The sequence below is a fragment of the Microcaecilia unicolor genome, chromosome 5, assembly GCF_901765095.1.
Source record: "Microcaecilia unicolor chromosome 5, aMicUni1.1, whole genome shotgun sequence".
Taxonomy (NCBI): domain Eukaryota; kingdom Metazoa; phylum Chordata; class Amphibia; order Gymnophiona; family Siphonopidae; genus Microcaecilia; species Microcaecilia unicolor.
Genome location: NC_044035.1, coordinates 143,844,951 through 143,858,998, shown reverse-complemented (window position 1 = coordinate 143,858,998; position 14,048 = coordinate 143,844,951). Strand labels below are relative to the sequence as shown.

At 45.6% G+C, this 14,048-nt stretch overlaps 1 protein-coding gene across 8 annotated transcripts in view; it reads right to left on the bottom strand.

The window, feature by feature from the left end:
* CAMK2G (calcium/calmodulin dependent protein kinase II gamma) overlaps positions 1-9,531 on the bottom strand; it is a 563,068-nt gene extending 553,537 nt beyond the window's left edge. For 2 of the 8 annotated variants that reach the window (XM_030203383.1, XM_030203382.1), the window contains exons 1-2: positions 9,288-9,531; positions 8,549-8,643 (exon numbers count right to left, since the gene is read on the bottom strand). In XM_030203383.1, coding sequence (XP_030059243.1) covers positions 8,549-8,643; positions 9,288-9,352 — 160 coding nt within the window. In that variant the 5' untranslated portion in view covers positions 9,353-9,531. The remainder of the gene's footprint in view (positions 1-8,548; positions 8,644-9,287) is intronic. The other 6 variants (XM_030203385.1, XM_030203384.1, XM_030203386.1 and 3 more) reach the window with 4 other exon arrangements.
* Between the last annotated feature and the right edge of the window lie 4,517 nt (positions 9,532-14,048).

Sequence of the window (14,048 nt, the reverse complement as noted above, 5' to 3'; positions counted from 1 at the left end):
TTCGTCAGCTCTCCATCACCCATACACTCCAGGCAGCAGTCAATAAAAATTTCAGGGAACATCCCTCATCCCAAGTCACTTACACAGGACCACAACACCCCAGGATGCCCCTCTTCCAACTTCACTCGCCTAATATCTTCCAACATACCAATACACCTTTCAGCATTCCACAGAATACCACAGAAAGGCCTAGCTGCCTATTTAGGCCCAGTTCGCAGTAAATAGTTGAGAGGTCATTTCTGAGACACACTATGCCGTGCTGCACAAGCGCACAGAAATGGCAAAGAGCAACAACAGTAAAAGAAAAAAGCATTTCTTACTTCAGAGATAAGCACGGCTTGCTCTTTTATGAGACAAAAAAATTAATTTCTCTCCCAGACCATATCATATTTACCCATAAACCTGTTCCCCTATTAAGGTGTTTCCTTTAGAAATTTAAATGTAATGTCTGGCCATTTCTGACCCAAACACAAGGTAAGCCAATGTGAGATATGCTCTACAAGCAAGGTGGACTTGTTCTTAAGATGACTGAATTTGGAATGTGTTAGAAAGATGTGTGAAACAGACAACAGCCAAGGTTGAAGCCCTGATGGCTGGCACTACTACCCTCAAGTTTCAAACCTGTGCCATTCAACTTCTTTTCGTATTTGCAGAAGGCATTATTGGGTTGTGCTAATGAGAAGGCGCAGATTAAGTTGGTAAAAATGGTTATCAGCCTTATTAGCTAAGAAGACATTTGATTTGCAAGTATAGGTGCTTTGCCATATGTAATTAAAACTCTGCACCTCTATTAGTATAACAACTGTGGTGTCAAATTTTACACCTGATAAACTCACTAGATGAGCACCTGTTTCTTTTTTTTTTCTTATTTGAAATTATGTTTTATTGAATCAAATCAACAAGATCAATGTACACAATGCCAAGTAACAGCGCTTTAAGATGCGGTAAAACTATTACAAACGAAAACCTCACATATTTTTGTTCTTTGCTCATCTCAACACTACCTTCCAGAAACCCCCAATAAACCCGACCCCCCCCCCCCCCACTATGACCTGTTTCTTATATTTCTACTTGTTTACCATCTCTCCAAAATGCTGAATCCCCGATTAAATACATAAGCCTGGGAGAGAGACGTGTGAAGGTCACTAGGAGGCGTATTTTCAAAGCACTTAGCCTTCCAAAGTACCATAGGTTTCTATGGAACTTTGGAAGGCTAAGTGCTTTGAAAATATGCCTCTAGGAGTCCTAAGTCACTTACACAAAATTTTGACACCCCTATAAGTCTCTCTTCCATAAACCTTTCACAGGATCCCAGCATGTCTACCTCAAATCATTCAATGTCGTGTTACTTATTTTTAAGAAAAGGCAATTTGCATCTTAAACAAAATGAGAATGTCATAATATCTAGACAAATATAAGTGAAACAAATCTAGAAACCTTTCAACTGTTTAAAAAGCTATAAGACAATTAAGTGGGAAATTTACAGACTAGACAAAACATTTCAAATGTATAAAGATTAGTTAATGACATTTAATTATTCAAGTTGTGAACTATGTGGTAATAGCTGCACTGCACTGTTATACACATACATTTGCAAACTTAACTCTTGCACGAAACTGATGTTAAAAATTATAAAAAAAAATTTTAATAAAAAGTGTAAGACAAAATTCCTTGTACACAATTCCTCTACCAATTCACTTGTGAGCAGAGAAAAGTGAATATGGAGTTGACCTGTACTTGCATTCATCAAGGATGCCTCAATGCCAGTTTTTAATCACTTCCATGATTTTACCATGACCCAGACGGTCCCAGCTCAGAGTCCTCCAGTTTGCATGCAAGCATCCTGCTCTTGAAGGGTGCAAGTCTGATATTAGAATCTTATCTTACCACCTTTTACAATTTCCTGACCACATTACAGACCAGCAGAACCCACAAGTTACAAACCTTCCACACCAGCAGAATATGCGAGGCCTTTAGTACCATCCAGGTTTCACTAAATTTCTGCTACAAATATTAGAAATTTGAATTCTTTATTCTGTATATCAAAGGCCAGCGCTGATATTCCCACATAAACATAAATACTCCTGAGGCAGACTGCAACAGCACAGTGACGCAGCTAGCTATTTGCTTTCTAATCCACTTCAGACTGCTGTTCCCCTAACCTCTACACAGAAAGATGTGGCCCTAACACTGTAAACCCAAGCTTGGCCACTGAAAATCCCTCAGCTCAACTTGCACTATTCAGTCAGTAAAGACACAGCTCAACTTGCCAGGAGTTTTAATGCCATGTACTAAAACCTTGAACAGTCCTGCGAGATCCACAGTGCTGAAGCTAAGCATTGAAATCTTACAATGCCAAGGGATGAGGCAGGCACAGTGGCAGGGAAGCAGCGTCCAGCTCCTGACTTCGGCCAATCTAGAAAAGGCAGGAAAACCTAAGCTGGGAATTGTGGCAGATTCTGGTTGTCATTTCAGTTACAGGAAACACAAACCCCTTCCACTGCCCAGGCACTCTAAGTAACACTAAGGTCTGCACAAAAGAGACACACTGAACTTACACAGCAACCGTACCACACTTTAACAGCGCTATCTCACAGGACTGCTCAACAGTACCACCTAGCAATTGAGTGGAGACTCCATGATTGCCTAGGGCACCGGTGTGGACTAGGTGAGATGAGGAAAGGGTAAACTGGAGGGGAAAATCATGGGTAGTTTTGAAGGGTACCAGATCCCAGCCTTTGCTCTGGATAAAGCTTGATGCTTAAAAGAAGTGGCGGGGAAACCTGCAAGTTCAACCAAAACAAACACAAAGCAAGCCATGCCACTGCAAGGTCCTGTGCATCTGTGTGCATGACGGAAGCACAAGGGCCCCCTGTTCCACCTGAGGACAGGGAGGGACCAGCCCCGTTCAAGGTGTGTTCTACTTACAGAATACATACACATGCAGCTTAGAAAGACAGAGAAACAAAAGCAAGCAGTGCTTGGGGGGGGGGGGGGGGGGGGGAGCAATTCTGTCTCATGTTTCTTGCCCCCAAAAAACTGCACCACTACAACCAGGAAAGGTGACCAGGCCTGAACTGCCTAAACAGGCACAATGCCAAGGTTTGGACAGTTTCATTAAGTACAGTGTTGTTTCCTGTATCTCAGTAATACTGCCATATGTCAAAAGGTAGCGGACACTATCGCCAAAATTCTACAAGTGGTGCTTAAAACTGCACATGCAAATTTACATGCGTCCGCAATTTAACTGATTGAGCCAATTAATACAAATAATTGGGTGCTAATAATCAATCAGCATTATTTGAAATGTATGCAGGCATTTTAAGGCACCAGGATTCATGCATAAAGGGGGGCACGGCCATGGGAGGGTCATAGGCGGATCAGGGGCTTTCCTACAATTCATGCGTGCTGATATAGAATAAGGGGGATCTCTGCCTAATTTAGATGCAAGAATTTACACCATTTACACAAGGGTTTACTTGGGGGCTCATTTTCAAAGCACTTAGCCTAACAAAGTTCCTTAGTAACCTATGAAACTTTGTAAGGCTAAGTGCTTTGAAAATACGCCTCTTGGTGTAAATCCTCACATCTGAAGTTAGGCGCTGATCCTGGCACTCAGCGTATTCTATAAAACAGCACCTAACTTTCGGTGATAGAATTTGGTCCTATATGTGGCTTCAATCTCCTCCCTGACTTAGTCATGGGGGATGCACTGCAGGCCTCCTGGCTATCTCATGTATCATGAGAGAAACATGCAGAGGACAAAGTCTCATAACCTGCGAAAACATTTTGCATTTATCTGAAAGCGCACAACTACTTTTTTGCTCATTTCCACTATAACAGGAACAAATAAGTCTAACACTAAGGAGTCAGCCCACAATATGAAAGACACTGCATAGCCCTTAATTACACGTTATGTCATTCCCAAGTGGTCTGGTAACAAGAAGGGTAGGTGGGCACTTGGAGGGGAATAATCGAACGTCGCCGGCGATCTATTTTGGCGGCGGCGCAAAAGCTGGCCGGAACCGTATTTTCAAAAAAGATGGCTGGCCATCTTTTTTTTCGATAATACGGTGTGGGCCAGCGAAATGCCTTGGATTTCGCCGGGTTTGAGATCGCCAGTTTTGTTTTTCCGTGATAATGGAAAAAAATGCCGGCAATCTCAAACCCGGCGAAATCTAAGGCATTTGGCTGTGGCAGGAGCCAGCATTTGTAGTGCAATGGTCCCCCTCACATGCCAGGACACCAACCGGGCACCCTAGGGGGCACTTCAAACATCTTTTATAAACAACCAAATTAGCTTCCAGGTGCATAGCACCCTTCCCTTGTGTGCTGAGTCCCCCAAATCCCCCCCAAAACCCACTGCCCACAAGTGTGCACCATTACCCTGGCCATAAGGGCTGAAGGGGGGCACCTACATGTGGGTACAGTGGGTTTTGGGGGGTTTGGGAAAGCTGAACATTACCCACCACAAGTGGAACAGGTAGGGGGGATGGGCCTGGCTCTGCCTTTCTGCAGTCCACTGCAACCAACAACAACTGTTCCAGGGACCTGCATACTGCTGTCAGGGTGCTGGGTGTGACATTTGAGGCTGGCATACAGGCTGGCAAAAAAGGTTTGTATTTTAATAATTTTAGTGTGGGAGGGGGTTGGCGACCACTGGGGGAGTAAGGGGAGGTCATCCCCCATTCCCTCCGGTGGTCAGTTGGGGCACCTTTTTGAGGCTTGGTCATGAAAATAAAAGGACCAAGTAAACCCGGCGAAATACTGCTTATCACCGGGTTTTATTTTTCCATTATCCGCGAAAGCCAGCCATCTGGTAGCCACACCCAAGCCTGCCCATGTCCCGCCTTCGCTTCGCCACCAACACACCCCTTTGAACTTTCGCCGGCGAGGCAAAGGGAAAGCGGCGAAGCTATCACAAAAGTAGCTTTCAATTATACGCTTTTCGTTGCTTTTGCGAAATCGCCAGCTATATCCCGATTTGTGTCGGGAAATAGCCGGCGATTACTTTCGATTATAAGCTGGTTGGTCACAGGGTCCTTCATGCTACAATTTTTGTAAAGTAGAGAAATTACCTCAACCGCAGTAAGAAAAGTTACACCGATGCAAACTAGAAGTTACTTCTCATCAACAAACCAAATGCACTTCTTTGGATATTGTGCTGAAACACCAATTTGAATTACTGCATTTTGATTAGTAATGCAATCTGCTACACGTCAATTAGGCCTGTGCTAATCTGCCATAAAGCTATTATATAAATTCCTGCCCCAAACATACACACAAGACCTTAACCAGTTGGAAAAGTAAATCCCCTGAAGCTGATATTTGAGGATACACTTCAGCCATGGCCCTTGGATATCACAACACAACAGAAGCAGCACAGACTGCCTCATCTTGATCTCATCACTGACTAAAGTACGATGAAAATAAAAGGCCAGAGGATTCAAAGGCCTATTACTACAGTATTTATTAGACCTGATTTTTCTTCCCTTATGGACACTACAGATAACACCACCTTCTCCCACTAATGTTCCTAGCAAGCTTGACCAGATCATTCCACTATTCTTAGCCGCAGGTATTCAGTTAGCCTACAAAGCTCCTCATGAAAAGACACTTCTTGTACCATCATGTAATCTGCTGTCCAGCATTCAATTTTGACATTTATATAGTGCCTGAAAATCAAATACCCTACAAATTAAAGTGCTGTAAATCACCTGGACCGGATGGTATACGCCCCAGAGTACTGAAAAAATTCAAACATGAAACTCCAGATCTGCTGTTAAGAGATCTGTAACTTGTCATTAAGTTCATTCGTAGTACCTGAAATTGTAATATTTTAAAACGGGATCCGGGGTAATCTGGGAAATTACAGACCAGCAAGCCCGACATCAGTGCTGGACAAAATAGTGGAAACTATTATAAAGAATTAAATCACTGAATCCAGTGACAAAATACGGTTTAATGGGACAGAGTCAACATATGTTATGTTATTATGTATTTATTTATTTTTATTACATTTGTACCCCCGCGCTTTCCCACTCATGGCAGGCTCAATGCGGCTTACATGGGGCAATGGAGGGTTAATGACTTGCCCAGAGTCACAAGGAGCTGCCTGTGCCTAAAGTGGGAATCAAACTCAGTTCCTCAGTTCCCCAGGACCAAAGTCCACCACCCTAACCACTAGGCCACTCCTCCACTCATGGGTTCGGCCATGGGAAGTCTTCCCTCAATTTGCCTCATTTCTTTGAATGAATGAACAAACATGTGGATGAAGGTGAGCCAGCTGATGTAGTGTATCTAGATTTTCAGAAAGCATGGGACAAAGTACCTCATGAGCAACTCCTGAGAAAATTAAAAACCCATGGGACAGGAGGCAATGTTCTCCTGTCGATTAGGAATTGGTTCACGGATAGAAAATAGCGGGTAGAGTTAAATGGCCAATTCTCTCAGCAGAGGAGGGTGAAGTAGTGGAGTGCCCCAGGGAGCTGTACTGTGACTGGCGCTATTTAACATATTTATTAATGATCTGGAAATGGGAACAACGAGCGAGATGATTAAATTTGCAAACAACACAAAACTATTCAAAGCTGTTAAAAATGCATGCGGATTGTGAAAATTGCAGGAAGACCTCTGCAAGTTTGAAGACTTGGCATCCACATGGTAGATGAGATTTAATGTGGACAAATTCAAAGTGATGCATATTGGAAAGAATAATCAAAATCATAGCTGTTTGATGCTAGGATCCAACTGAGGAGTCAGCAACGAAGAAAAGAGATCTAGGTGTCATCGTAGACAATATACTGAAATCTTCTGTCCAGTGTATGGTGGTGGACAAAAAAGGCAAACAGAATGATAGGAATTTTTTGGAAAGGGATAGAAAATAAGACAAAGAATATTATAATGCCTCTGTATCGCTCCATGGTGTGACCATACCTAGCATACTGTGTGCGGTTCTAGTCGCCATATATTAAAAAAAGGTATCGCAGAATTAGAAAAGGTTCAAATGGCGAATAAAATGATTAAGGGGATGGAACTCCTCTCATATGAAGAAAGGTTTAAGAAGTTAGGATTCTTCAGCTTGGAAAAAAAGATGGCTGAGGGGGTGGATATGATAGAGGTCTACAAAATACTGAGTGGTGTAGAATGGGTACATGTAAACTGATTATTTACTTTCAAAAAGTACAAAGATTAGGGGACACTCGAGGAAGTTTCTTGGTACTACTTTTAAAACAAACAGAATTAAATAATTTTTCACTTAACGAATAGTTAAGCTCTGGAACTCATTGCCAGAGGATGTGGTTTCAGCGGTTAATGTATCTGGGTTTAAAAAAAGGTTTGGATAAGTTCCTGGAGGAAAAGTCTATAGTCTGCTATTGAGAAAGACAAGGGGAAAGCTTGTTCTTGGAATCAGTAGAATGAATCTTACTACTATTTTGGTTTCTGTCTGGTACATGTGACACTGTTGGAGAAGCAGGATACTGGACTAGATCCAATACAGCTATTCTTCTTACGTTTGTACCATTTATCCCACTCCCTGCCTCTGCACTGTTCTTCCTGAGAACAAAACCACCAGCATTCATAACCGAATGCCGAAATCTCAACACACTAACTTAAACAATATATATATTAAACTAAGAAGAAAAAAAGTTTTAAATCCCAGTTTTCACATCAATCAAATTCATATACCTCCCCCAAAACACACACTCTTTGAAAGCAAAAAGAGCCCACCACCCCATCGGTAGTACAATGCTGCTTTGCCTCTGCATTCAAATGCATTGTCATACATCATTTGAAACAACTTCATACACAGAAATAAATAACATTTTTTTAAAAAGGGCTTTGCAACAGAAAACCAGAACCACAGTAAGGGAGAAATATGCAATGACAGTTTTAAGAGTTAATCTCAAGTAACTTCTGTGTAGTGTGAGGTGTGCAAAACCACAATATCATCAGGAAGCAGGCGATACAATCAGTAACAAGCAAAATGTAGACAGACAATCCATAAGAGAAATAACTCCAGTTTTCAACTGATGAAAAAGTCTGACTACAGGAGATCCAAAAGGCAGCGTCTTGCTACACTGTGAATATAAAGAATGCTTTGAATACCTGAGAGCTAGAAACTGTACCCACTAACCAGCACACCTTGCCTCACCAACGAGGTTCTTTCCTGTCATGCTACTACCAAAACAAACACATTTGGGTGCAGCATCTGCAGAGGAGGAGAAAATCAATGAGAGACGCCTCAATAATCAATCCTAAACAAATTCTATGCAACAGGAATTTCTCATCCTGAGGATCCATCAATTGATGAAGTCTTGAGGCATGTGCTGAAGGCTACATAGATAAATATAAGAGATCACAGAAGTTGAAATTAGATGTTTTAAAGATGAAGATGAGCAGGATAAAAAAGCAGACCAAGTCATAAGCCATAAAACTTTTAAGGACCAACCAAATTTAAACGAAAATTCTACTGAAGCTCTGCTGTTCCCCTCCCCTTTCATTCTATGGAAGAGAAAATAAGAAGGCCCACGCTGGGCACACTCACCTCTGGCGGACAGCTTTTTGGTATTGATAATTTTTGCAGCATATTCCTGGGATGTGCTCTTCTTCACACATCTGCGCACTACAGAGAAGGCCCCCCTAGAATTAATGCACAAAAGAAAAACAAAACACAGACTAGAGCTGTGAAACTGAGGCATGAGCAGAAAGAAAAAAGTGCTACATGCGAGTTAGGGACGGTCACGGACACAACCATTATTTCATACACACACTTAGAAGGAATCAACAATTAAGAATCACCCCCCACTGTTTGTTTTACATTGAGCATAAGAGCAGCGACAACGAGCAGGAGTTTGCAGCACACAAACAGGGAAGTGCAAGTGCAGAAGTTCACTTAAAAGGCAGAACGTGTTGCCTGAAGGTAGAAGAGAAGGAGGAAGAGCAAAGCTGCTGCTGCTCCGGCGCCGTACAGGGGAAGACGGGCTGGGCGTCCATCCTCTCCCCACCCGGATTACCGGCACCGATCGGAGAGGTGGGGCGCTCACACCCACCGCCACTACGCATTAGAAACTGAGGAACAGCATCCTGAATCCGGGGGAAAAAACAGGATCTAAATCGGGAAAGCGGAGTCCGGGTGCCCGATCGTCCCATGCAAAGTGTAGGCACTGCAATGCAGCCAGCCAGGGAGGGAGGGGGATCGGGGATCGTGCCTCATGCCTGCAGCCCCGGGGCACTGAACTTGGCTATGCGGCGGCGGCGGCGCTGGCGCTCCCCGTGGCCCGTACTTGCCGAGCTCCTCGTAGAGCTGGTAGTCGTCGGTAAAGCGGGTGCACGTTGCGGTGGTAGCCATGTTAGGACTGTGGGATCCGCTCGGGCATGGGGCAAGGAGGAGGAGGAGGCTGTGGCGGGTCTGGTCTGGGCAGGGCGGCTGCTGCTGTTGCTGTTCTTCCCTCCCTCTCTCAGCTCTCTCTCTCGTCTCTGTGCACTGCACAGTCACCGCGGGCCGGGGTGGGGAGGGAGAAGGGCGGCCCAGCACCGCGAGATTTGCCGGGGACACTCCCCCCTCTGGCTGCGGCCGCCTCCCTGGCGCGGGGGGGGAGGGGGACTCCTTCGAGTCTACGAGTGCTGCTCGTGTATGTAATCCCCCAGTGCCACCGTAAGGGGAGGGGCAACACTCGTTTCTCTCTTGGAAACCGCTATATCTGTACTCAGCGCTATACTATCTTTCCTTGTACAGGGCGCGCTAAAGCGCCTGCAGTGTACACACCTCTGTACGATGCCAAAGCGAAGAATTAATGAGAAGCTGCTGCTGTGCAGTCCGCGCCTGGAGTACTAATTCTAGACCAGCGGCAGGTGCACAGCGCTTTGCAGAAATATAACTGGATTATTTCCTTAGCATGTGATAGACACGGCATTATTTTTTATTTTAGAATTTCAACATGACATTCAAGCATGAAAAAGATAGGGAAACCCCTAAACATCATTCATTAGTCCATAATATTGCTGGAATCAAGCAGGAAATAAAAACTATAGAAAAAGAACAAAAACGTTAACCGAGGGGAACTACCGTCTCAGTCAGACCTCCACCCAGGGCCGCCGGCAGGGGAGAGCAAGATTTCCCCAGGCTGGGGCCGGCCTCCAAAGGGGGCCTGCCGCCTTCAACAGGGCATTTTTTTTTTCCTACCTACTTCTCATTAGAGGTGTTGCTAGGCAGGGCCGGTCCTAGCAAGTGCAGGGCCCTATACAGACCAATTTGATGGGACCCCACCCTAGCTCCAGGGCGGGCCACCACTCCCTCCTAGCTCCAAGGCCCCCAGCTCCAGGGCTTCCCCCCCTAGAGCCCCCAGCTCCAAGGCCCCCCTCCCTCTCCCCCCCCCCCCCCCCCAGCTCCAAGGCCTCCCTCCCGGTCATTTTTTAACACCCCCCCCCCTCCAAAATCCAGTACTTGGTATGCCGAGAATACAAAACACTCAGGACCTATAGAGCAATTCTACCATACCATAAGCAGTCATTTCTACGAATCACACAAAGAAAAGGAAAACATCTTAAAACACTACAGTGAGCACTAGAACATCAATTCACCTATTGTAAAATGAAACCAGACAGAATAGTACAGATCGTCGATCCTGCACAGTCAATGCCAACTGAAAGCCATGTCTTTTTCACAAACACAGATACGCCCTAATTCACTATAGAATAAGTAGTAATATTTAAACTTTCTAGTTAGACAAAAATTAAACTGAACCCCCAAGATGCCAGACTCTGCATACAATGCAACACCACAGAAAAAGAAAATGTCCCCTAGTACTGTGCAAAATGTAAAGACAGCAGATGTAAATTTGAAAAAAAACTAACAAATACCAATCACAACTTTACAAATTAACAAATAGAAATAAAACAAATATAGAAAATAAAATAATACCATTTTATTGGACTAATAGATTTAGCTTTCAGAGGCCAAAACATCCTTCCTCAGGTCAATATAGTATAGTACTGTTACAGTATCCTATCCTGACCTGAGGAAGGGGGTTTTGTTCTCCGAAAGTTAGCCAAAATGTATTAAAATTAGTCCAATAAAAAGATTACCTTGTTTACATGTTCTATTATAAACATTTATTAACACATCTACAATACTACTTTATCCTAAAGCAAAAAAATAAAAATATATATTTTATTTACAGTTTGTTGTCTCTAGTTTCTGCTTTCCTCATCTTCTTTTCACTGTCTTCCTTCCATCCAGCATCTGTCTTCGGTCTCTCTCTGCCGTCCAGTGTCTGCCCTCTCTGCTGCCTCCTCCATCCAATGTCTGCCCTCTCTCCCTGCTCCTTCCATCCACATCTGCCCTCTATCTCTGCCCCTTCCATGATCCATCCACCATCTGCCCCGTCTGCCCTCTCTCTCCCCCATCCATTCACTGTCTGCCCTTTCTATCCCTTCCATCCACTGTCTGCCCTTTCTCTCTGCCCCTTCAATCCACCATTTGCCCTCCCTCACCCATCCATCCAGGGTTTGCCCTCCCTCTCGCTCCCCCATCCAGGATCTGCCCCTTTCTCCGCCCCTTTTTTTCAGCCCCAAGTTCCAGCCCCACTATCCCACCAGTCCCCCATTTCAGCCCCAGCCCTTTTCTCCCACCAGTCCTGAGCTTCAGCCCCCCAGCCACTTCTCCCTGTCCCCTTTTCAGCCCCCAGTTCCCAGTTTCAGCCCCTGCCCCTTTTCAGCCTCCAGTCCCAGTACTAGCCCCCTTATCCCACCTACCCTCCTTTTCAGCCCCCAGTTCCTGCCCCCTTCATCCACATGCCTTGTATTAGGGCCCCCCTTTTCAGAACCATTCTCCCACCTGACCCATGCATGCCCCATTTTCCCACCAGCCCCAGGCATGGCCCCCATTTTCCCATATTGCCCCTTATCAGACCCCAGTGCCAGTCCCCTTCTTCCATCCCAGAACCCCCTCCCCAGTCCCCTTCTCCCATCCAAGAAACCCAGTCCCCTCCCCACCCATCCCCTTCAACCATCCAAGAACCCACTCCCCACCCCCTTCTCCCATCCCTGAACCCCCTCCCCACCTCAGTCCCCTTCTCCCATCCAAGAACCCCAGTCCCCTCCCCACCCGTCCCCTTCTCCCATCCGAGAATCCCCTCCCCAACCCCAGTCCCCTTCAACCATCCAAGAACCCCCTCCCCACCCCCTTCTCCCATCCGTGAACCCCCTCCCCACCTCAGTCTCCTTCCCATTTGAGAACCCCTCCCCACCCCACCCTTCCCCCACCTGAGAACCCCCACCCCACACCCTTCTCCCATCTGAGTCCCTCCCCCGACCCACCTACCAGCTCCGTTCTCCTGCCGCCCACCACCCTCACTGCCTTTAAAAAAACAATTTCGAAGCGCCGGAGTGACAGGCAGCGCCGGAGTTACAGGCAGCGCCTCGCGTCTGCCCTGCTACTAAAAATCTCTTCAATGTCGTTCGGGCCTTCCCACATTGAGTCCCACCCGCCCTCACGGTAATTGGACGTTACGTCAGAGGAGGGCGGGACTCAATGTGGGAAGGCCCAACGACGTTGAAGAGATTTTTAGTAGCAGGGCAGACGCGAGGCGCTGCCTGTCACTCCGCGGACTTGACTGGAATTAAGAGAACAGATATAGATCAGCAAAACCAGAGACTGGGACTAACGTGATCAGAAAAACAAAATCACCAAACAAAAGTAGAAAAAATAATTTTATTTTCATTTTAGTGTTTGAAATATGTGCAATTTAAGAATTAACATCTGCTGTCTTATTTTGCACTGTACAGGAGGCAATGTATTTCTTTCTGTTTTCCTGGAATTGTGCTGCATGCAGAGTCTGGCTTCTTAGGATTTCAGGTTAATTTTTGCCTGTATTTGAAGAGGGGCTATCTCTGTTCTGCATGTGTGACTGCAAGGCCAGTGTCTGAATAGGGACCTTTTTGTTAGGTTCTGAGATTTTGATAACACATTGGGCTCCTTTTACTAAGCTGCGCTAGCGATTCCCATGTGGCAAATGCAACAAAGCCCATTCAGTTCCTATGGGCTTCATTGTATTTGCTGCGGGGTAATTGCTAGCGCAGTTTAGTAAACGAAGTCCATTGTGTTTCAGATTTGGCAAGACTGTTCTCCTAATTCTTAGGCTGTATGCTAATTTACTTTGTGTCATTTTGGGTGTTGGGACAGAAAAAAATCACAAGTTAGTTCTCATCATCTATACTGGTGTAATATTTTCAATGATGCTTTTTTATATGCTCCACGCTGGTACAATGGGTGTGGCTACTATAGGGGCGGAGCCATAGTGATCCCGTCCCTAAGGTTGCCCTATAAGAGTATTGGTACCTTTTTTCCTACAAAACAAAAAAGCACTGGCCACCACTGCTGCTGCACTGGCAAAGCTTCCAGTGGCAGGCATGCTGCATTGGTCTTGTCTACTGCTCAGGTGTGCTGGCCGGCATTAAGTCTTTTCTGCCACCGCAGGTCCTTCTTCCTGCCTCATCCTGCCTTCTCTGGGCAATGTACTTCCTGTTTCCGCTGCAGGAAGAGGATGTGTGACAGCAGAAAAGAGTTAACGCATTTAACTCAGGTCCCAGCCAGCACACGTGAGCATGAGCACAAGCACAGGTAGGCCAGTCTTAGCTATTGCGGGGCCCTGTGTATACCCCACCCTCAGCTCCTTGTCTAGCCCTGCCCCCTTTTGACAAGATGTGTTTTTTAAATTATTTATATGGACTGCTTGGGGGGGCCCCAAGCCTCAGAGGACTCCGCTCTCCCTCCCCCCTAAGCCTTAGGGTGCCATGCCCTCTCATCTCCTCTCCACCCCACCCCACTGAGCCACAGGGTGCCCTTTCCGAACCTACTTTAATGTACCCTGGTGGTCTAATGGCCTCTTCCGGGCAGGAAAGAACCCTACTAGTTCCTGCTTGATGCCGCTGCTGTATTCTTTAAAATGGCTGCTGAGTCGTAAAGCAGCAACCTTGTGAGACTGCTTGAAGTCTTAGCAGCCATTTTGAAGAATGCAGCAGTGACAGCAGGCAGAGTGGGGTTC